The sequence below is a fragment of the Acomys russatus genome, chromosome 24 (genome assembly GCF_903995435.1).
Source record: "Acomys russatus chromosome 24, mAcoRus1.1, whole genome shotgun sequence".
Taxonomy (NCBI): Eukaryota; Metazoa; Chordata; class Mammalia; order Rodentia; family Muridae; genus Acomys; species Acomys russatus.
Genome location: NC_067160.1, coordinates 32,128,502 through 32,153,380, shown reverse-complemented (window position 1 = coordinate 32,153,380; position 24,879 = coordinate 32,128,502). Strand labels below are relative to the sequence as shown.

Genomic DNA, 24,879 nt, shown 5'->3' with positions numbered 1-24,879 from the left:
GTGGTACCAAGGGTTCATGCTGGGGCCTGTAAAATGAAGTTGCCCTCCACTGTAGGACCAGCAGATTTGAGAAGAGGTCGTTAGGAAGTCTGTTTGGTAGACTTTAATTGAGATGTCTATTTAGCATCCAAATAGTGAGCTGAAGCTGATACTTGGATAAGCCAGTCTGAATACTGAGGAGGAGGAGGTGTGAGGTATTTGAAAGTAATTAGCATATCAGAATCCTTGATACTGGGCTAGTGTGTAGAGGGAAGACAGCCTGGTGGTGATCTTGGCAAGGACAGTTTCAGGGGTGGGAGGTGAAAGGCCTGATAGTAGCTTCCAGAGCATATAGTAAGAGAAAACTCTAGACCTTGAGTATTTGAAGGCATTTAGCTAGAGAGATGGCTCAGAGATTGGGAGCAGAGACCGCTCTTCCAGAGGACCCGGGTTCAAATTCCAGCACCCACATGGCAGCTCACAACTGTCTGTAACTCCAGTTCTAGGGGATATGACACCCTCATATAGATATACATGCAGAACTTTCAGAACATCTCATGGGTTTTTTTTGTCATTTTGAGGCAGGATTTCAGGTAGACCAGGCTGGCTTTTAACTTCTAATCCTCATGCCTGCACTTCCAGAGTGCTAGGGTTACAGCTGTGTGTCACTGTGCCAATTCATATAATGCTCTTGAGTAGGTGAGAAGGAGTCAGGTCAAGGAGTCAGGTGGAGGGGCTGGCCTCAGGTTGGAGCATAGAAGGGTTATCTGTGAGAGGAGATAAGCTGGGCACACTGACATGCCAGGGAGCTTTAGAAAGTTTTACTTTAGCTTTTGGTTTTTAGAGACAGTGCCTTTCTATGTGGCCCATGTTGACCTCTAACAGGTTATTTTCCTGCTTCAGCCTCAAAAGGTGGTTGTTGTTGTTGTTGTTATTTTTTTTCTCTTTTGCATTGGTTGAATATATTTTCTCAGTGTGAGAAGAAGAAGAGCAAAGCTGTGTGTGCATTTAGAAAAGACAATAGTTGCTCAGCATACGAGTAGAACAACTTGTTTGCATGGAGTGATGGAGAAGTGTGCATTGCAGTGGCCATTGCTGAGGTGGTGGCGGTAGTGGGAGGTGGGGTAGAAGCAGGGAACGGCCAACCCTAGGTGCATGGTGGAGTCATCCTGCATGCCTGAAAAATTCAGATTTCAAGGCTTTGTCTTTGACATGCAGAGTAAACTGACCTGGGTGGATCTTGGGAACTCAACCAGGGCTTGGTTTTGTTTGGTCTTCAAAATGATTTAATGAGTACAAAAGTTTTTGAATCGCTTAGAGTACAGTCTTTTCCTAGTTTTATAATGAAAAACACTAGCAAGGCAGCCCAGTTAGGGGAAATGGATCCAGAGTCAAGCAACAGAGTCAGAGACAGCCCCACTCCCATTGTTAGGGGATCTCCATGATGGCCAAGCTGCATATCTGCTACATGTGTGTGTGGTGGTGGTGGGGGGCATGCCTAGGTCCTGCCCTTGCGTGCTCTTTGGTTGGTGGTTCAGTCTCTGAGTCCCCATGGGTCCAGGTTAGTTGACTCTGTAGGTCTTCAGGTGGTGTCCTTGATCCCTCAGGCTCTCTCATTTTCTTCCTCCCACTCCTCCACAGAACTCACTGAGCTTGGCCTATTATTTGACTGTGCATCTCTGCATCTATTTCCATCAGCTGTTGAATGAAGCCTCTGAAGACAGTTATGCTAGCATTCTGTTTGCAAGCACAGCAGAGTATCATTAATAGTGTCAGGGGTTGGCGCTTTCCCACTGCTTAGTCCTGATGCAAATGGATGTGCCAGGGTGGGTTGGTACCCATGGGGGCGGGGGGCCTCCATTCTCTGAGAAGAAGGGGAGAGGAAAATGGGAGCAGGAGGGGTTTGAGGGTGGGAGAGGGAGAAGAGGAGGGAGGGGCCTGCAATCAGGCTGTAAAGTGATTAAATAAATAAATAGATGGATAGATGGATAGATAAATAAATGGGAAAAAAAGAAAAATGTGTAGTTCATTCCTAAATAATGGGTGGAAGCTCTTGCTCAAAGTACTGTTGTTGGCATCATTTCCATGTTCTGACACTGGTGAGCTCAGCTGCCTTGGTAGAAGACATGAGCTACATGAAGTAGGATTGTCCGTGGGGTTTGGCAGTGCTAGAAATTGCATCTAGGTTCCTGCTCATGGGAGGCAGACTCTTCACTGAGCTATGCTGCCAGCCCAAGCGCTTGTTGGTTTTTTGGTTTTTGTTTTTGCTTTTTAATTAACATTAAATCTTCACTTGTAATGCTTCATTCCTTTTCCCTCTGCATTTCAGTATGGTTTCAACATGGTCATGTCTCATCCACATGCTGTCAATGAGATTGCACTAAGTCTGAACAACAAGAATCCCAGGTAAGCATCTTTTGTAATGTTCAAGTCTAAATCTTACCAGGGAAGCAGAGAGCTAGTCAGCAGTTTTAAGCATTTTAGAGTTGAAAAACTTCCGAGAGTAGCTGGCTTCCCCTAGCAGAGAGAGACTGGCCACACACCCTTTGTCTGTGTAGACTCCCCCCAACCCTCCATTACATTCCTGTAGGGAGCAGAGGTGAGCACTAGGGACAGCTCTTGCTCTTTATTCTGATTTTTTACCTTTCAGTCTTCTGAAAATTTTGATGGGCAGGTCTGGGTTCCCAGTTCACTCAGGCGTGGAGACTGGAAGAGTCTTGACAAGAGTTTAGCTACACCAGCTGACACGAACGCCTAGCAGCCTACTGTACCCTGATTTGTGTTTGTTATCGTTACACACGTAGCTTAGTCATGAACAGAAGAAGCACAAACTCAGATACCTGCGTGGGCACCGTTTCCTTTTATGCATGCCACCAAGGCCAGAATGGCATGTTGTAGTTATTTTACTATTTGCTTTTTGGCTGTTGTATTTTGTCTTGTGGTGATTTCTGCATTTCCACTGTGCTAACACCATCCTTTAAATACCTTTTAAAGAACTGAATTATCTAAAAACTATTAATTACTCAAAAAATTATTGTAATTGGAGCTTTTAATTTAGAAAGGAATACAAATTGTAAAGTCCTATATACATACTGTATATGTTGGTTTTGTGGTTGCTTTTGTAGTTTACTAAAATCCAAAATAGCCATGCTTCCTTGTCTGTGCCTTCCACCACAGGACAGTCGTTACCCATTTTTCTTAAGACAATCGGCATTGTGGGGTATCAGAACAGTCTTTGTTAAGAGGTTGGCAATATTTATTCTAGAATAAAGATGAAATACTAAAGAAGTCTTATGATGAAGGAACAATGCTGTTTCTTTCTTCACATTTTATTTGCAAACTTTGAATTCATCTTTAGCTTCTTCTTCCAAAATGATTTCAGATACAACTTTATTTTCTTGAGTCAGAGAAAATATTTTTATGTTAATACAGCTGTAATCTGACACTTTTCTGGTCTCCTGTGTAAGAAGAAGAAATACTAGAAACTTGTCATGTGGGATTTTTATGGCTCTGTTTCTGCAAGAGAAATGCAAAACAGGAATTCCAGCTGATTTTGAATTTTACCATGTTATACTCTTGACAGTTAAAACTGACCGTCGTACCCCCCCCCCCCCTTCACTGCAGACTGCATACATAGGAAGGGCTCAGAATGTGCTGGGGCCTTTAGTTACGGGAGGCGTAACGAATGTGCTGGCCAGTGCTATGTTCCTCAACTGCTCATCCCGGAAGGAGCGGTTGACTCATGATGTCTCTTTCAGTGATTTATGTTTTTCTTTCCCCTTCTTGTTTTGACAGAACAAAAGCTCTTGTCTTAGAGCTGTTGGCAGCCGTTTGTCTTGTCAGAGGAGGGCATGAAATAATTTTATCAGCTTTTGATAACTTCAAGGAGGTAGGATGCATGATTTGATAAGAGCTTACAAATGTCTCACATCTGTGAATAGAGTGATTCACCTTTTTGTCGATTCTAAGACTAAGGGAGCATAAACAGCTGATTCTCCCCGAGGCATTACCTAGAGAGCAGCAGTGATTTTAGTTTAGGTGTCTTACATAGCTGAAGAAAGCTTTCTTTGGGTGTCTCATTTCCTTCTCTGTTATAACTATTTACAATATTTGTTCTCCTTTGGAGCATGGGAAACAGTCATTTGGCAAACAAGCTTTTATACATATACATTGAATTAAGGGTTTGTGCCCCCCCCCCCACTCCCCCAGACAGGGTTTCTCTGTGTAATAGCCCTGGCTGTCCTGAACTTGCTTTGTATACCAGGCTGGCCTCAAATACACAGAGGTCTGCCTGCCTCTGCCTCACGAATGCTGGGATTACAGGTGTGCACCACCTGTGCCTGACAACTTAAGGTTTTTACAGTGTAAACTTTATGAACTCTTTCATCATTGTTACTTCTTCTAAATCCTACTTGTTTTCATTGCTTTGCTACATTCTGTCTATATGAAGCCCACCAAACCTGTCAAATAGGGACACCCACTGTAGGATTTCGTAATCCTCAACTGAGAGGTACTGTTGCAGGCATATACACACGCACACACGTACACGCGCACACGCGCATGCGCACATACACACACACACACACACACACACACACACACACACACGAAGAAAAGTTAAAACTGGATCTGGGGTAGATTGTATGTAAAATGATGATTTGGCTACATAGTTCCAGATCAGTCTGGGCTGCATGAGACTCTGATGTTCCCCCCAACAAGAAAAACCCAACAACGACAACTACGAAGACGATGACAATGACAAAGCAATGGACATACTTGGTTGAAATAGAGACTGAGGGCTGGAGATATGGTTCAGTGGTATCAAGGGTAGGTGGTATGGCATTTATCCCAGGTTCTGTTTCCTGCACTAGTGGGAGAGAAGATAGACGCCATTACACATAGATAATATGATATGAATGAGTCTGCTACGAAAATATCAAGGCATCTCTAGTAAGGAAGTAGCCAGTTTTCCTTTGGTGTAGTCGGCAGTGCTGTGTCCAAGCAGACTGCCTCTATATACCTAGTGTCTGCTTCACATCCCAGGCCACTTTAAATAGGGAATATTACAAACAGCCCTGGGAGAATGTTGAAGGCACTCAGAGCCCCAGGTTCTGATAGAAACCTCAGCCAAGGTATCTCTTAGCCTGGCAGTACTATTTACTTCCAAATATTTCTGGCTTAAGACTCAAGCTAGCAGTGGGTGGTAATAGTGCATGCCTTTAATCCCAGCATTTGGGAGGCAGAGGCAGGCAGATCTCTATGAGTTTGAGGCCAGCCTGGTCTACAAATTGAGTCAAAGCTACACAGAGAAACCCTGTCTTGAAAAACCAACCACCTCAAAAAAAAAAAAAAAAAAAAAAAAAAAAAAGACTCAAGCTAGCTGGGCATAGTGGTGCACTCGCAGATAGAAGCAGGTGGATCTCTATGAGTTCCAGGGCAGGCTGGTCTATATGATGACTTTCCAGGGCAATGTAGAGAGGCCAGGTCTTAATCAGTCAACCAACCAGCCAATCTTCAAGTCAAGCTGATTAAAGATGTGTCTCCCAGGGGGTGGGGGGGCTTCCAGATGCTCTGCCATCTTTACTGAGCATCTCCAGGGAAGGATATGGGTATGGTTCGTGAGCACCAGCTCTGCTGCAGGGCAGAGCCAGTTACATGCCCATCTTTCGGGGTTTAATTGTAGAGAGGAACTTCAGATAGCTGGTATACCCAAAGCCACATGGGCCCATCAGTGGGCGTGCTGGACAGAGAGGGGGCTGCTGTGACCCTGTCATGGCTGGGGAGTTAACCTGTGAGCAGTGGGTACACACTGCTACCCTTGGTCAGTGGCTTCTCTCCCTAGCCAGTGCCTAATGAGTCTGATACATACCTGTGTTTTTATTGCCAACCAAGAGGACCACCAAATAATGCCTTTAAAAGTAAAGCTATTCGGCCTCAATGAAATAGTGGTTGAATTCTAAGAGGATAATGAGTAATTCGGCATCTTTATGTTCACATGTGGCTTCTACAACAAATGAACTCCAGAGGAAATAATGTATATCTGTGAATCTATATATCAGGTATACATGTATATATACATTTTATATCTACAAATCACAGGATGATTTTAAAATGCAAGGTAAGTATCATATGTTGCTGATGTAATCCCCAAATCCTCACCATGAGGCCATACTTGAGAATATCACATACTAAGTCCTATCTACAATGAAAGCATCTACTTCACACTTATTCATGACTGTAGCTATAATATATCTCCTATCCTGTAATAATAACTTTAATAATAATCTGATTATATTGTTAGTCAAATTATATATTAAAACTATATTAGATATGAATCAAAGCTTGCCCCTTAGATGCTTTGGTTTTGTCTTATCATACTTAATACATGGAAGACACACAGGCACATGCACAGTTGAGTCACGTTAGAATGTGCATGTTTTTAACTACTTAGGGGACAGCACACACTTAGTTGAATAAAAAGGAACTCCTAAATCCAGTCACTGGCAGGGAGTGATGGAAGTGGAATTATGACCTATGTATGTTTAAAGCTGTAACCAAAGGCGCCGTTTCTGGAATCCTTTGTCTGTTCTTGTAGCCAGCGCTTTTGCTACTTTGTGGGTTCCTTTTTTCCTACCCTTCTTCACCCCATTTCCACCCCTTTAACCCCTTCGTACTAGATAGGAGAGGGGAAAAAAAAAAGGATAAAGAGGAAGGGGGTGTGTCCTTAGTGTTAGACTACTTTCTGTTACTTATGGCTTCCAGTTCCTTGGGGCAAGTTTGATCTTTGCCATCAGGATATCTAATTCCTTCTTGTTGTTGCTTCTTTGCATACCATCGAACCACCAACCAGCAACAACCCTGCCTCTGAAGCCTTATGCATATACCCTCTAAAAGCCCTGCTTAGTGCTATACACCCTTAATCCCAGCACTCGGGAAGCAGAGGCAGGTGGATCTCCATGAGTTCGAGGCCAGCATGGTCTACAAAGTAAGTCCAGGACAGCCAAGATTACAAGAGAAACCCTGCCTCGAAAAACCAAACCAAACCAAACCAAACCAAACCAAACCAAAACCAAAAACATATACCCTTGGAAAGTTTGCAGACTTTCAATAGTTACACACTTGCAGAAATACACAAGGCAAAACCACACTAGAGCAGGAGACAAATCATAGTTATCTGTTGTTAAGCAGCCTCATATCCATACACCTGGGATTAAAACGAAAACATTCTCTCTCTCTCTCTCTCTCTCTCTCTCTCTCTCTCTCTCTCTCTCTCTCTCTCTCTCTCTCTCTCTCTCTCTTCCCCTCTCTCTCTTCCTCTCTGTGTGTGTTTTTATGTATGCATACAGTGTTCTGCTTGCATGTGTGCCTGCAGGCCACAAGAGGGCACCAGATCTCATTACAGATGGTTGTGAGCCACCATGTGGTTGCTGGGAATTAAATTCAGGACCTCTGGAAGAGCAACATGGGCTCTTAACCTCTGAGCCATCTCTCCAGCCCCTCTCTATGTTTTGTTTTGTTTTTTAAACCAAAATTCTCACTACAGTTCTGGTGGTTTAGGTTCTGTTTCTACCTTTGCATCTGAGAGATCGTGGCACGGTGGTTGAGCACCCCACACAGGTGTGTGTGTTCTTTGCCTGCATTTACCTAGAGCTGCTGGACAAAATATCATGCTACTCAGATCAATGTTCCTTGAATTCCTTTCTTTTTTTTTTTTTTTTTTTTTTTTTCTTCTCTCTTTATGTATGTGAGTCAGTTGTTTTCTTACATGTCATAGCAAAGGTTGTTTCCTTTAGTCTTTTTAGCCAGAAATGTCATTAGAGACTTCTGGATTTAGGGAAGCTTGTAGGTAATGCTTTATGCAGCATTACAAATCTCTTGTAGAATGCCTGGGCATGTTTTGGTCAGTGTATAACATTCATGGTGCCTCTTGTGGTAGAGAGGACCATGCCACACCAGAGAATGCTCACCTTTAGTATGTGGCAGGAATTATTCCCTCTCTTTCTTGAGCCAATATGCTCCTTCTGTCTAATTTGATGAGATGTAGGTTAACACAAATTCAAAACAAAGCAAGGTGTTTTTGGCTCTTGATACATAGGATCACTCCTTTTCTCATGGTTCGGTTAATGTTAAAGATACTGATAATAACTCTCTTTTTAAAGAGCTTGTTAGTACTGCGAGTGTGTGCATGTGAGAGCTAGATCAGGAGAGCGAGAGGTTTGGGGTGGGAAAGATGTCAAACCAATGCTCACATCATGGTGGACGTGTGGAGGTCAGAGGTCAGCCTACGGGAGCTGATTCTTCCCTTCCATCTCACCCTCCACACCTCAGTTACCAGACTTGCATTGCAAGCACTTTTACCAATCATCTTGCTTGTCGTCATTTTGTTTTCAAGAGTCTTGCCCTGAGTGTTTTCACATCTAAAGTTTGTGCTGAGGAATAGAGAGCACACAACTTAAGGTAATCTAAAGGATATTAACCCAGCTTTAGAGGATATTGCTTATCGCAATTGTTCTCAACCCCTGTCGTGACCCCTTTTGACAGATAGAGGCAAACTCCAAAATCTCCAAAAATATGTACATTATGATTCACAACAGTAGCAAAATTACAGTTATGAAGCAGCAACAAAAATAATCTTGCAGTTGAGTTCATCACAACATGAGGGCCCTCAGCATGAGGAAGGTTGAGAGCCACTGGCTTATTTTGATGAGGTTGAGTCTAAGGCCAAAACAGCTGAGTAAGCACATGCATTACCTCAGTGTGAATGATAGTGAGCTTTAGTGACAGAACTTCCGGCGGCAGCTTGTATCCTGAAACAAGAGGGTGAGTGGTTGAAGACTAGATCATTAGTAACCAGCCACTGTAGTCCTCAAATTCTTTCCTCCAAGAATAATTAAATAAAAGGAATTAGTGCATCTGGTTTGGGTGTTGAAGTGTCTCCTCATGAAAATTTATGCTCCTGAAATGAGGAGCAGGGTGAGAACAAGAGGCCATCTGTTTCCCCTTATTGGTTCCTTTAGCCATATGAAAAGACATGCAGCCATCTTCTTTTTGTTGTTTTGTTTTTGTCTTTTGAGACAGGGCTTCTTCTGTGTAACAGCCTTGGCTGTCCTAGACGCTAATTAGTAGACCAGGCTGGCCTTGAACTCACAGAGATCTACCTGCCTCTGGTCTCCTAAGTCCTGGGATTAAAGGGCATAGGCCAGGCCACCATACCCAGCTTAGAACCATCTTCTTGAAGTTTGTTCTTAGTTGCATGGCTGTATACATTTTTTTCAGCATTGAATCTGTGAGATAGAGACGATTTTGGAATTCCGGAAATACCTTTGGTGTTTGTGTTAGTTAGTTATTTGCAAGAAACAGAATCTTACTCTAACATACTGAAGAGAGCATAGATAAAGGAGATCAAGAAAAAAAAAAGGAGAGATGACAAGGAGCCTCGAGTGTTCTCTGCCTTAGAGAACGGCAGGCATTGCTGGTGTGCTGGTCTGTGGATAGCCTATGGATGCTGCCTTGAGCTGCGCCACCCTCAGCACTGTTTGGAGCTCTGGTCTTGCTAATTTTTCCTCCCAAACAGCATGGACTTTGCCTAGAAACCCATGGGCTCATAAAACCCTGTTTACTGTGATGGACTTGACCAGCCCTCACTGTAGATTCAGGCTGTGTCTAGTTCAATTACTACATGTTTTCAGCCTATAACTTGTTCTCCTTTTCTGTAACCTTCTTCCTTTCACTTCCCATTATATTTGTGGGTATAGTTGAGAAGTTGCCCTGCTTTTAAAAGGCACTTTCAAAATATGGCAAAGCAAGCTTTTACTTGGGGTCATAGAGAAAGGACTAAAGCCCAGAAGACAGAGATAGAGTAGTCTGCTGTGACACCATTGATAAAACCTTGATGGTTTTGAACCACCAGGTCTCCTAGGGTGCTAGAAAGTATCCCTGACCTTCTTCGGGATTCCAGATCAGTTATAACTGTTTTTCAACTGCTTCTATAATGACAACATCTGACTGAGGAGAAAAAAAAAAAGCCCTAGTTTGGTTAGTGAACGCCCTACCCCTCCCACTTCTGAACTTCCAGGATAGACACCCAGAACCCTCTAAAATGAGTCACTCAAGGCCACCAGCTCTTTTGTATGCAAGACTCTTGGCAGTAGTGTTTGTCCCCACCCAGATGCTAGAAGATTTCCTAAGAAGGTTGATGTGGTCTAGCTACTGGGCATCTGAGAGCACGCGTACTATGCCCTGTTAACTTGATTTAAGAAAGCCTGTCAAGAGTTAATTCACAGTGGTCCAAACTGGACAGGAATAAAGAACAGGCATTTTCGTGTGTTCCCAGAATCTCTCTGAGTTCAATTTCATTGACTTCATCAGTATTTAAGGTCATGGGGTTATAAATCTAGCATGGGCCATCTGTTGTTCTTCTAGCTTGGATGGAAGGATATCTTGGGACTTGGGAGCCTAGGAGCCCACACAGCTCTGAGGTGGGACAGTGTCCCAGTGGAAGGGCATCCTGAAACACAGGAGTTCAGGAACCACACAGTTCTGAGAGGAGGCCTCCTCAGCAGAGCCATTGCAGCTCCCAGGGGAGGGTTTCCCCAGCTGAGCTGAGGAGCTCAGGAGCCTCAGTGCTGTTTTAGTTCTTTCCTTCTTCACATCTTCACTTCTTTGCTTCATTGCTTGTTTTCTTCTGATGAGTCACACCAAGCAACAACTCTCATAAAAGAGATTTATCGAGAGGGTCAAGGGAGAAGGGACGCATCCAGGGTTGGCCGCCCAGTCTCCCAGAAGAGGGCAGCAGAAAAATAAACAGACAAGGGCTTTACATAGGATTTCTTAGGGGGAAGAGCTTTTCAGGGCAGAGATTTGTAGAGTGAGGATTGGTGAAATTTTAAGTCTTGAGCTTTGGGAGCTCAGGGATTGGTGAGTTTTTTTTTTTTTCCCACCCCCTTTTCCCTACATTGAGCCCATGGAATCGGATGGAAAACATTCCCAGCCACAATTCGCTTTGACTGGGGCACTGTTGCTTTAGAACCGCTTGGGGATGCTGGAGAGGAGGTGCCACCACTCTGGACAGCTCCTGTGAGGACAACTACAGACTGAGGAGGTGCTGCTGTTTTAACAGGTGCTGCCATTTGACAGCTCCTGGGGGTATGCTTAGGGGTGCCAGCATCCAAGTAACTCTGGAAGTATTAAACACTTTAAAGGTAGGAAGAAGAGTACTTTCAACTCTCAAGCCATGGGAGCCACCATCCTAGAGTGCTGTATGCATCTCAAGATGCCATCCTTGAACTAGGTTATCTAATTCAGCAAGACACTTGTGGCCGCTCTGATTTCTGGAGTGTGGGAAGCAAAGTCGTACGCAGTGTTGACACTACTACGCGGCTCTGTTTACCGATGTGGTGGTAGTTGTGTGTGGATAACGCAGAACCCTAGCGGTAGTTTTACTGAGCTCTCAGCTTCTGCGGGCCCAGGGTCAGGCTGAGATATCTGAGGCTGTCACTGCTTCTCTTGTATCTGGGTCTAGTCTGTCTAGGGTCTTTCAGAGAATTGACCAGCTTCTTCACTGAGGCATCTACTTTGGGGTCTATGATTTCTTGAAAGCTCTGCTCAGCTTGTACTGTCAACTAGTTGCCCTTGTAGAACTGCTCGAGGTCATGGCATCTGGCAGCCTACTGAGAGTGCTGTAGGAAGGGCATCAGAAGAGCATGTACCAAAGACAGGCTCAGAAGTCATGCAGAGTGAATTTTGTTTTCTCTTGTTACCAGTGAGATACTCAGACCAACTTCAGTCCAAGGTGAGATGGGAGGGGTAATGTGTGTGATCCAATAAATCTCCTTTTATAAGGTACGCATACATTATGTGATTTATATAATATAAATAAAATATATGCATATTTATAAAAGGGGATTTGCTGGATTGGTAATACATCATTGTAGGACCTAAGGAGTCCAACAATAGCGTACTGCCTGCTGAAGAGGCAGAGAATCTGGTAGCTGCCAGTGGGTAATGCTTGATGCCCCAGGAGCTTCAATCTGCTGCTAGAGTCTGGAGCTCCCTAGAGAGTCGCTGGTGTTGAGTACACACTAAAAAGCCAAATAAGCTATAATGTTTGTATAATGTTTATGGGTGGTGGCAGCAGCCATATTCACACTTACTCAGAAAGAATGGTGTTTGCCTGCACATGCTAGTTTCCTCTTCCATCTTCTTCACTTCTCAGTCTCCAGGCTATTGGATGGTGCAACCCACACTCAGGGTGGGTCTTCCCTTTCAATTACCTGCACATGCCAGCCCCCCTGGGAACAATTCCGATGTTGGAGCTTCATTAGGCCTAGACATCTCTCTGTGCAGACAGACTGTCACTCAGCACCAAGTATCACATTTCCTTAACAGCTGTAGGGGAATTACCTACAGATTTCAGTTGTTTCTCATTTTCCTTTATCCTCTTTGTTCAAAACAATGATTGATTTCTCCTCATGATAAAAAGCTCAGGGTTTCTCTGTGTATCCTTGGCTGTTCTGGAACTCACTCTGTATACCAGATGGCCTCAAACTCAGAGATCTGCCTGCCTTTGCCTCCCAAGTGCAGAGATTGAAAGTGTACGCCACCACTACCTGGTTTGATAGACTTTTTGACTGATGCTAAGAAAGATGCTTTTTTCAAGTGAGTGGTTTTGAGAGTCTACCTAGAGGTGCAAGGAAACATTGCCTGGGGCTTCTAAGTTCCTTTCCTGGTAATGACCAAATTATGACATTAGTGTCTTAATCCTCTAGTAAGAAAGTGAACACCGCTGTCCTGCTGACTAAAGACTGAGTCAGACTCACTTACTGAAAAATACTAAGTGAACTCTTTCTCAGGAGCATTGGTGAACACTGGAAATTAAAATTAGACTGCAGCCCCTCCCCTAAAAGGGGAGCCTCATAGGCTAGTTGAACAAGTGAATATATTTTTTGACTGTTGAAATGGTAGGCTCTGAAAAGGTAAATGGAGGATGCTGGCCAAGATGAATGTGTGTGTGTGTGTGTGTGTGTGTGTGTGTGTGTGTGTGTGTGTGTTTAAAGCTGATGGATCAGAAGGACTGTGAGACAAATGTACCTGACTTTAAGATAAATAAGAATCAGTTAGGCGTTGTCGGCGTCGTCATTATCATCATCATCATCACCACCACCACCACCATCTCATCAGTTTGACAGAGGGCTTCAAACTTGTTAGGTGTTCCAGGCTGGCTTAAACATTTCTTGTCTCAGTCTTGCGGGTGCTTTGATTACATGGGAGTGCTTCTATGCTTGCCTGCCTCAGGCATTAGTTGCTACTTAGTGGGTTTAAAACACCCCCTTTTTAAAAATTTTAATCTTAATAGTCCTGTGTAGCCCACTATAAAACAAATCAATGCATCAGTATTCTACAGAGTCCAGAACAAAGCCTGTCTCTTTGCTTTTTATTGTCAATACTTTTGGGTTCATGCCGTCTTTCAACTCCCCAGCCAGCAGCATAGTACTTCTTTCTGTCTCTCTCTGTCATCTGATGTTCTAGTTCTTTGGCTTCCTTCTTTTAGGGAACCTCATGATAACTGCCAACCAATCCAGATAATATCCTGATCTCAAACTCCTTAACTTAATCAGTTTGTTCATGAAACCGTTTGTACTGTATAAGGTAACATAGTGACAGTACCAGGGTGGGGACATGGGTACCCTGGTGCGAAGAGCACATTATTTTCCGGCATACCGGGTGAAGAGAACTAAGGATGCTGCTTTGTACCAAGGTGGTCTTTTAATGGCGTTATCCCAGGCCTGGGAAAAGAACATGGGGAGTGCTCATGAAAGGGGTCACGAGCTACTAACACACACAGTCATCACGTTTCCCAAGCCTCCAAGCCAGGAAACAGCAAAGGAACTTTGGTCTACAATCCCTGGCTACTTAAACAACTTCTGTTAGTAAAGATATTATTCTTGAGTTTTAGCCCGAAAGCCACCTAGTGGTGGACCCAATATGAGATCACTCTGATGGGGCAAGGTGTGGCCTGGCTTGGGTGGTGTGTTTCAGAATTTGCCATTGATGTTTCAGAATCCTTAGTTTCTTCCTCCACTGACAGCCAGCTGCTATTTGACTTCACTCTAAAGTTTGCAGGGCCTTCTTTCTCTGTGATTCTGAGGGAGCAAAAAGAAAAGCAATTGAAGTAGTAAAGGGGAGAGAGAGAGAGAGAGAGAGAGAGAGAGAGAGAGAGAGAGAGAGAGAGAGAGAGAGCGCAGAGAGGACCAAGGTGCTCAGAGGCACATCTGGTGACCTGACTGGCAGTAATGGGAGCCATTCTTGCTCATTCTAACTTTAATGCAGAGCCCTTCCTGGCCTCTATACGAAGAGGAGGTTCATTTTCTTAATGGGGTGGCCACTTTAAAAACAGGGTGTTGCTTCTAAACCCATGCCCTCTGGCAACTGTAAAGCAGTTGGCACATGTGTCCTCATTTCATATTATTGAAAGAAAAGAATGCCCCAAAGAGAAACAGCAAGAGCTGTGTGTTGGCTCTGTTCTTTAACAATTAAATTTTATTATACAACCCAACTAGCTTACACAAGAAGGAAAAAGGGTTAAAGGGACAAAAGAATGAACCTTCCAGTCTCCGTTCCACAGGACAGGTCCTTAGGTGTCTCTCTGGCCCGTGTACTGGTCCAGCCTCTCCGCTGCTCCATACGCGCCCAAGCCCGGGCTGAACCTGTTGTTCTCTCCTCCCCACCTGCCTGAGTCACATGGGAAGGGCAGTCTCCTCCTCCTGTTGAGGGTCAATTAGAAAAACAAAAGCCCAGTTGGGGTTCCCAGGTCTGCTTCCTGAATTCCAGGCCCAGGATGCTCCACTCAGTCTGTCACAAGGTATTCATGGGGTGCCCCAAGGGTAAAGCCCGCCAAGATTGCTTCCACCTGTGACAAAGCTTAATCTTTCCCACACATCCCCCTTCTCTTTTAAAAAAATTAAGAACTATATACACACATATACATATATACATAATCATCAGGTATCAAATATATAACCAAGTCCTTTTATACTCGTTAACCTGAGAGAAAGTATTCCACTATCCTACCAAAGAGAGTCCTTTTCTTTTATGAGAAATTGCAATTATCAATCTATAAATGTGTTTTTAATTCTTAAACTAAAGCTTCTAGTAACACTGTGGCTATCTAGTCTTCAATCCCATCAGAGACCCAAGAAGGAAAATCTATCTAATAAAGGAAGTGCTGGTGGGCAACTTCCAAGTTGCATAGGACAGAGAGAGCAGACCACCTGGATAGTCACCGGATTCTCTCCTTCATTGGGGCAATCAGTCTTCAGCCTTATTGGCCCAAAACATCCAACAAACTGCTTTTTGAAGCAGGAAATCCGACGGTCTGGTCCATCTAGTCTCTTCAAAGCTGGACAGTCAACTTTCCAGCATCACTGTTGATCATTGCAGACAGTCAGCCTGTCATCAGCAGTAGAGATAAGAGCAGTTTCTCCGTCCAGTGACCATTCTGTCACCCGCATCTCTTGAAGCTCCATCTTCAATGATGCAAATGGAGATGCGGCCAGGAGCGGATGTCTCTCTCTGTCAGGAAAGCCCTCATCATTAAATGCCATATTCTGTGGATCTCTGAAGAGTTTGAAGACCAACTCTATCTATTCTTACAGTTATCGATTTATTCCTTTGAAGACATATACAAGAAATTAAACAAACCTGCTCTATGACAAAGTAAGTTAGTATCTAGTAGGATTTCTACGTAACTAAATACCAACTTTTATCCCCGATCTTTCTGAACAGATTATTAATAGTTTTTCATAAGACATTAGTGGTACATGAATAATACATTAAATAAACATTGAACAAAATGAACTTAAGTTTCTAACATACAATATATAATATTTTGTCAACATATAACATACAATACATAAGGCAAAAATGAATGACTATATTCAATTTAAGTTCTTATCAATGGGAAGCAAAAGTTGAAGTCTTAAATTTCCATCAATCAAAAGTCTTAACTTTTCATCAATCTACAATACCAATGTAGGATTTTTGAAGTTAGTAGATTCAATAATCTACCTTTTATTCTACAACCCTGTATCCTCCCTTCCTTCCCCCCTTTTTCTTAATAATAAAAGGGATAGAAAGTAAGAGAGAAAGAAAGGTAGAAGAAAGAAATCCCCAACTACCTAACTAACCCCGTTAGGTAAAAATGAGCATTGGTAACCCACCAAAAATACCCATCCCACCTACTGGGAATGGGGGTGTCGTGTTCTCAAAATTCCTTTATGCTGTTTAGGAGAAAAATCTTTTTTGGGTACCCTTGAAAAATAATATATTGGCCAAGCACTGGAAAAGCTAGCTGTTTTTGTCCAGTCTTTTTGGGATCGATCCTTTCGGCTAGCCGATTTATTGTTAATATGCATACAATTTTTGGAAGAAGCAGTAGTGCCAGAGGCAGAAGTTCGGTCTTCATAATTGTCCTGTTTTTTGTTCTGAAAGTAAACAGACTTTTGAAATCATTAGTACAGGCATGTTGGTACATATATAATTTTTCAAGGAAACATCAGTTGAGGCATCTTGCTCGAGGTGCCAGAGGTATGCTTTAGGGGTTAAATCACCTATGCTGCCTGCTTCGTCTTCAACATTGTCCTGCTTTTTGCAAATAATACAGGGCTCTACCTGCATGTACACCAACAGGCCAGAAGAGCGCATTAGTTCTCCAAGCTGTAAGAAACAATGTCAAGTTGTTAAGAACCAGGTAGCTCTTAAGATTCACTTGCTATATGGTCAGATCTAATCTTTATAAGTTTAGTTGGTAGCCATATTTTTTCACTCCCTGTGGAAACATACGCATACCCACGACCCCATCTCAAAACTACTGTAGGTTTCCATTTCATACTTGACAAGTCCTGTAGAATATTGGTTGTCCCAACTCCTCAGTTTTTTCTATCACCCAATGTCTCTCCGCAGCTAAAGTCCCTTCATCATTAACATTAAGAAAATTTAGAGCCTTCACTTACCAGGAAACTGGGACAGAGGGGAAGGCATCCTATTGGGACTCTAAATGAGAGACGCATGGGAGAATAGCAAAATAAAAGGATCCAGAGGGTCCTAGAAACCTACAAGTAGAACAATATGATAGGCAGATTTGGGCCCAGGGGTCCCGCTCAAACTAAGGCACCAGCCAAGGACAATACAGGAGGTAAACTTTAAACCCCTTCCCAGATCTAGCCAATGGTCAGAATATTCTCCACAGTTGAGTGGAGAGTGTGATATGACTTTCTCACGTACTATGGTGCCTCACATTTGACCATGTCCCCTGGAGGGGGAGACCTGGTGGCACTCAGAGGAAGGACAGAAGGTAGCCAAGAAGAGACTTGATACCCTATGAGAATATATAGGGGGAGGTGATCCCCCTCAGGAACAGTCATAGGGGAGGGGAATAATGGGAAAATGGGGGGGGAGGAATGGGAGGATACAAGGGATGGGATAAACATTGAGATGTAACAAGAATAAATTAATTAATAAAAAAAAAGAAAAAAGAAAATTTAGAGTCAACAAAGCTTTATTTAATCGGTCCCTGCGTGTCTTTACCCTTCCCTTTTGTTTAATAAGCATTTCTTTTAAGGTACGATTAGCTCTTTCCACAACTGCTTGTCCTGTGGGGTTGTGAGGTATACCAGTAACATTTTTATATTATAATACATAAAGAAGTTTTTCATCTTACGGGACACATATGTAGGAGCATTGTCAATCTTAATTTGTGCAGGTATTCCCATAAATGCCATTATTTCCAGCAAATGAGTAATCACACAGTCAGCCCTTTCAGAACTTAAGGCCCATTGAAAACCTGAATATGTATCGATGGTATGATGCACATACCTCATTTTTCCAAATTCTGCAAAATGAAACACATCCATCTGCCAAATTTCATTCCTTTTGTTACCTCTAGGGTTAATTCCAGCAGGTAAAGGTAGTTGACTATATAAGGAACATGTAGGAAGGACACTTATTAATTATTTCTCTGGTTTGTTGCCAAGTGATAGAGAATCTTTTCTTCAACCCCTTACCATTGACATGATGTTTTTCATAAAATTTTAAGGCTTCGAATACATTACCTATCAATAATTTGTCGATCTCTTCATTTCCTTGTGCCAATGGACCTGGTAAACATGTATGGGATCGAATATAAGTAATATACAAGGGATAATTTCTACTTCTGATGACCTGTTGCAGTTCTATAAATAAGGTAGTCAATTCGGTGTTAATCAGGAGTAAATTCAGCAGTTTCTATATGCAAAACAACTCTTTCAGCATATTGAGAGTCAGTAATTATATTAAGAGATTCAGGAAAATCTAACAATATCATAAGGATTGCATATAATTCTGATTTTTGAACTGGTGTAAATGGGCTTTTAATCACCTTGGTCATTTTCTCAGACTTATAACCAGCCATACCTGATTTATTTGTATCAGTGAAAAAGGTGGGTGCTCCTGAGATTGGTGACCTCTTTACAATACTTGGAAGGATCCAATTAGTTCTTTTTATAAACTGTATACGTTTGCTTTTTGGGTATCTATTGTTAATGTCTCCCAAATAGTTACTACAAGCTTTTTGCCAATCTTCATTAATTACCCATAATGACATAATCTCAGAACCAGTAAGAGGCACTACAATTTCTGCCGGGTCCATCCCTGACAGTTGGCACAACCTTATTCTTCCCTTTGTAATCAATTCAGAAATTTTCTCCATGTATGTTTTCAATTTTTTGCTTTGTTTATTTGTCAGGAATATCCATTCTATGATCCTGTCTTCCCTTTGCATGAGAAGCCCAGTAGGAGAATGTTTCAAAGGCAAAATAACCAGAATGCAACTAAGTTCAGGATCAGTTCTATCCACATATGCCTTTTGAAGTTTTTGCTCCACCAGAATTAACTCCTTTTCTGCCTCAGTGGTTAAACACCTAGGACTGTTTAAATCCAAATCCCCTTGTAATGTTTGAAACAACTTACTTAACTCATAGGTAGCTAACCCGATTGTAGGCCTTAGCCAGTTAATATCTCCCAATTATCTTTGAAAGTCATTAAGAGTTTGCAATTGATCTCTAAGGATCTGTACCTTTTGTGGTCAAATTTTTTGTTCAGTTATTTTATAGCCTAAATAGGTAATTGAATCTCCTCTTTGTATTTTTTCCACAGCAATCTGTAATCCCCAGCATGGCAGAATTCTTTGTGCTTCTTGAAACATTTTTTCTACAACACTAGGATCAGAATCAGCTAGCAGAATATAATCCATGTAATGGTATATGATAGATTGAGGAAACTGCCTACGAATTATTTCTAAAGGTTGTTGCACAAAATACTGGCATAAAGTTGGGCTATTTAACATTCCCTGTGGAAGTACCTTCCAATGATATCTCTTCATTGGAGAATTACTGTTCAGAGTAGGTACTGAGAAAGCAAACCTTTCCCTGTCTTTCTCATGTAGAGGAATGGTGAAAAAACAATCTTTTAAATCAATTGTAATTATATGCCAAGACCTAGATAGCAAGGAAGGCAAAGGAATTCCAAGTTGAAGGAACCCATGGGTTGAATCACCTTGTTTATGGCTCTCAAATCCGTTATCATTCTCCATCCACCTGATTTCTTTCTTACCACAAACACAGGGGAATTCCAGGGACTGGAAGATTCTTTGATGTGTTGAGCCTCCAGCTGCTCTTTCACTAAACCGTGAAGCGCCTGTACCTTTTCTTTTGTTAAGGGCCACTGCTCCTGCCATACAGGTCTGTTTGAAATCCATTTTAGGGGCAAGGCGGTTGGTATCTCAGCAGTGGCCCCTCTTATAAATTTTGATACTCTAAACCTGAAGAGTTCTGAGGTTGGACAATGGGCATAGCTTGTGGTCGCCCCGATCACTTACATTAATCTCGTCCCCAGAAGCGTGTACCAATTCACCCATAGTTTCAACCTTGTTTATCTCGGTATTTGAAGGACTAGTAATCTGAGTACCCCATTGTTGTAAGAGGTCTCTTCCCCATAGATTTATGGAATGTCAGCCACATAGGATTTCAGCCTCCCTATCTGCCCTTCTGGTCCCACACACTCAAGCCACTTTGTTTTATTTGAGATAGCTTACCAATTCCTACAATTTTGGTATAAACCTTCTTAAGTGGCCAATTTGGGTTCCAAGACTTCTGGCAAATGATGGAGACATCGGCTCCGCTGTCTACCAAGCCTTCTATTTTAACACCATTCAATTGTATAATTAACTTAGGTCTCTGATCATTAATTACTGTTTGCCAGAACACACGGGTCCCTGTGCTTCCGAATGCACCAGTCCTTTCCACTGTAGCGGCTTTGCCCTTAATGTAAGGAAACAGTAGGAGTTGAGCAATTCTATCCCCAGCATCGATTTTTATCTCCTTTTTCACACATGCCATGATTTTTATTTCCTCTTTAGACTCTCCGTCTATAATACCGGGATGCACAATAAAACCATGAGAAGTTAGCCTACTTCTCAGAACCATTCCTACTGTGCCTGAAGGCAAGGGTTCGAAAATACCAGTATTTAATTTGTAACATTCAACCTGGGGAGATAGGGTAAGAGACATATTTGAAGTCAGATCCAAGGCTGCACTGCCTTCAGTAGCATGCATTAGATCACTAACACTCAGTTGCCGTTTTCCTGCGGGTTTGTCACTTCCTGACTGGCCAAAGGAATTCGGCTGGCATTGTTTACAGGGGCCCGAGCCAATGGCCCCCTCTTCCCGTCGGCAAGATATTGCCTTGCACATCTCTCTTAGACTGAGAGCACATCCCGAGAGCAATGTTTCTCTTTTTCACAGCGACTATAGTACCCTTGGGAGTCTTGGTACCTCATTACCATCATAACCAGAACCTCCTTGTTCTTTCCTACAAGTTACGTTTTCTCCTGGGTTATTGCACCTTCTATCTCTACAGTTTCTTTGCACATGACCAATTTTACCACAATTGAAGCACCGAGTATTATGATATCTGGGAGAGTTGATATTAACTGCCTCTTTTACACAGTCATCTAGTGGAGCGCCTCTTTCCTTTAATGGTCTAAGCACCCTCTTACATTCAGTATTTGCATTCTCATAAGCCATGATAAGTTTTAATGCCTGTTTGTTGTCAGAATCTGGCATCACCTTATCCATAGCAGATCCTAATTTCTGCAAAAATTCTGTAAAGGGCTCCAGAGGTCCTTGGAACACTTTAGTAAATGGAATAGTTGTTTTCCCAGGTTCCTCTACCAGCTCCCAAGCTCTCAAGGCTGCCTTACGACATTGCTCAATCACTCTGTCTTCAGCTTGGATTTGTTCTCTAATGTTAGTATATTGTCCTTCACCAAACAATTGATCTCTATTAATATTTATTCCCTGTGTCGTATTTCCTTGTTCTATTTTTATAGCCTCTGTTCGCCACCATGATAACCACTGTAACTGTTGTGCTGCTTCCAATACTGCTGAAACTAAATTTTTCCAATCTTGGGGAACAAGTCTATTCTGAGTGGCCCAGCTATTTAACCTTTGTTTAACGAAGGTAGAGTGCATACCATATTTGACGACGGATTCCTTAAAATGTTTTAAATCCATCATGTCTACAGTATGCCAGGCCATTTCATCATAACCCTCAGCACCATTTTGCTTGGGCACGTGTCTTACAGTGACTGGAAAAGCTGAAGGTGTCTAGGCGACTGTAGAGGTGTCCTCCACTGGGACATTTACTTCCAAAGACCTTTTGGTCAGTCTGGCTTCCTTTGCCTCTGGTTTCTGACCTTCTCCACCCTTTTTAACCAAAGGTGCCTTCTGCTTTTCCAGCCCTTTCAGTTTTTTCTGCATTTTGCTCATTTGTTCAGTCAATTCAGTAATTCTTTCCAAAAGGATAGAGCTTATTGACTCTTCCAGTTTTTTCTGGCTTTCCGGTCTCTCTATTTTCTGTCCTTCATCACTACCAATTACCAAAAATTCTACCCGCGTTCCCATCCCTTCATTTTCTTTCCTCAGCCTTTCCATCTGTCCAGTCAAATCTGCAGTCTTTTCCAAAAGGATAGAACTTACTGACCCTTCCAGCTTTTCTGTGTCATTAGCCTTTCTTCTAATCCTTCTAAGCATGAAATATTGTAATAAAAGGACAATGAGAAAACAGAGAATTCCCTCTAAGTATAAAGCAGGAAAGAGTTTTGCAACAGCAGTTGCAACTTTGCTGATACCCTGAAACAACATTTCTGTACCTTTGAATACTGAATCTTCCCTCATACCATAGGGACTGTGGAACCCATCGCGCCCCATGTTGGACGCCAGATGTTGGCTCTGTTCTTTAACAATTAAGCTTTATTATACAACCCAACTAGCTTACACAAGAAGGAAAAAGGGTTAAAGGGACAAAAGAATGAACCTTCCGGTCTCTGTTCCATGGGACGGGTTCTTAGGTGTCTCTCTGGCCCGCGTGCTGGTCCGGCCTGTCCGCTGCTCCACACGTGCCCAAGCCAGGGCTGAACCTGTTGTTCTTTCCTCCCCACCTGCCTGAGTCACATGGGAAGGGCAGTCTCCTCCTCCTGTTGAGGGTCAATTAGAAAAAAGCCCAGTTGGGGTTCTCAGGTCTGCTTCCTGAATTCCATGCCTAGGATGGCTCCACTCAGTCTGTCACAAGGCATTCATGGGGTGCCCCAAGGGTAAAAGCCCGCCAAGATTGCTTCCACCTGTGACAAAGCTTAATCTTTCCCACAGCTGTGTGCTGCTGGACACATGCAGCCTCACAGGTTGGGTGCTGGGACTTCCCTTCAGAACTGCTTCCTTGACATTTCGTGGTTGTAAAGGGCACAAGGACAGTATGAAGGGCAGTGCCTGGATTAAAACATTAAAGTCCAAGCCATTACAGCTCTGGTAATATCAACTCTAGGAAACATTAGAAGGAAGGTTTTCAGAGCCTCATCAGAATTTGGTTGTGTTCAGCATTGATTACTGCAGGACCATATTAAATGTCTGTTTTAGGGCCACCTTGCTTTCTTCTGTGTCCTCTCTCCTTCATTGTACACAGACTTGTATGATAAAGATGTCTTAAAAATACCTTTGTCTTGCTGCTGGGTGTAGTGGTGTATGCTTACAATTCTAGTGCTTGGGAAACAAGCAAGAGCATGGGTCGTTTAAAGCTTAAGGTGAGCTTGAAGCTAGCCTAGACTACATGACACCTTAGCCTCAAGAGAAATTATGATTTCTGTCTTGAGACCTTGTTTTCCAAATTTGTTATAGCTGGCTTTAAAGGTTTTCTATTATGTGAAAATAGAAAAAATTTTTTAAGTTGTTTTAATGGTTTGAGAATCTAGTGCTAAGTGCTACATTTACTGGTGAGGTTTAGTCATAGCTCAACATTGTTGTGAGAGACTAGACATGTTATCGGTGAAGAAGGGGAGAAGATAAATCACATTTGTATATATTTATGTATATGTGTTAAGATATGCATAATTGCATTAAGATACCATGCAAAAAGCAGATAAACCATAAGAAGAAAGTGGCAAGACTGGCCATGGCTGTGCTGCTGCTCTTGGTGCATGTTGATTTCTGTTGTAGGATTGGACAGTCCCCTACTGACGTTTTATACATCTAGTTTACTTTCCTAGAGTTACTTGGGTATCTTTCGTTTATCACCTGCCCTCACCGCCCTTTCTTTGAGAATGACTAAATGAACTCAGAGGCCATGGAAATGACGAGGGAGTTGCCAAGTCGCTGTATGAGTGGGAAGAGCCATGGGAGAAGTATGATTATTGGGGCTGGGGAGTTTGAGGAACAGTAAAAGGCATGGTAGGTGTTCCACACGGGTTTTCTTGCCATGATAAAAGCAGAAGTGAATGTAATGGGGATTTAGGTAAGGAGTAAATGTGTACCAAGATCAACAGTAAGAGAGACAGCTTCCAATTTTGCTGAGCTTCAATTCCTTATTACAATTTTACCTGAAATTCTAGGTACTTATTGAGCTTGAATTCCTGTGAGTCAAGGTTAGTTGGAATCGAAACATTTGTAAAACATAAGCATGTTCTTATATATGTGAAATCCATAGTAAATATGTAAGGATTTTGTTTTGTGGTTTCTTTTATAATAATGAATAGTAATTTTTGGAAAGAAAGCATGTGTACAGTAGTTGATTCTGTTCCATTCTCTCTCATATTATAAACATCAATAAATTTCTTTTGTGTATCAAAAGGCTTGTAAGTAGTTCAAAGTAAAAAAAAAAAATACTAGAAAAAATTGTCACAAAAATTTGATTATAATTTGTTTACTTAATACCATCAGGGTAATGCTTATTGCTAATCTCAGGCATTTCCTGTGAGTAAGGACTAAAGAGGGAGAGGGTCAGTGTCAGTGGGCCGCCCTCACTCTACTAAGTTTCCCTCTGGGATTTTCACCATCCAGTTCTGGGTTTGTATACAGTCTTACATGGTGTGCTGTCACAGTCGAAGCACTTTCTAAACATGTTTGTGTTTGTGATAGGAACAAATAAGGTAGATTCTTGGGATGGTGTTAAATAACTAATAAAATTTAGGGTAGACTGAGCTATTTGTAGAGCCCCAGTGAAAGAGGAGGTGCCGTGTGAGCAAGATTATAAAAAAGGGACTTTTAGGAACAAAGAGATTGGCAATGTTAAATCAGAATACATGGCTGATCAGGAAAATATCTGGGGCCCATTGAACAGAATATCACTTAATAAGGGAGAGTGTTGTCAGGAATTTAGATATTTCCTATATTCTAAATTCTGGAATTCAAATGTTTCGTATATTCAGCTGAATCCATAATTTATGACTCTGAGAGAAACAGCGTCTGACCACGTCAGACAAGAATCTGAAGTGAATCTTTAGAGGATGTTCCTAGGCCTTGAGTGATGGGGAATTGTGGG

At 42.3% G+C, this 24,879-nt stretch overlaps 1 protein-coding gene across 3 annotated transcripts in view; it reads left to right on the top strand.

Moving 5' to 3' along the window:
* Nucleotides 1-24,879, top strand: part of Fmnl2 (formin like 2) — a 287,984-nt gene that overhangs the window by 215,967 nt on the left and 47,138 nt on the right. For all 3 annotated transcript variants that reach the window (XM_051166486.1, XM_051166484.1, XM_051166485.1), the window contains 2 exons: nt 2,309-2,385; nt 3,775-3,868. In XM_051166486.1, coding sequence (XP_051022443.1) covers nt 2,309-2,385; nt 3,775-3,868 — 171 coding nt within the window. The remainder of the gene's footprint in view (nt 1-2,308; nt 2,386-3,774; nt 3,869-24,879) is intronic.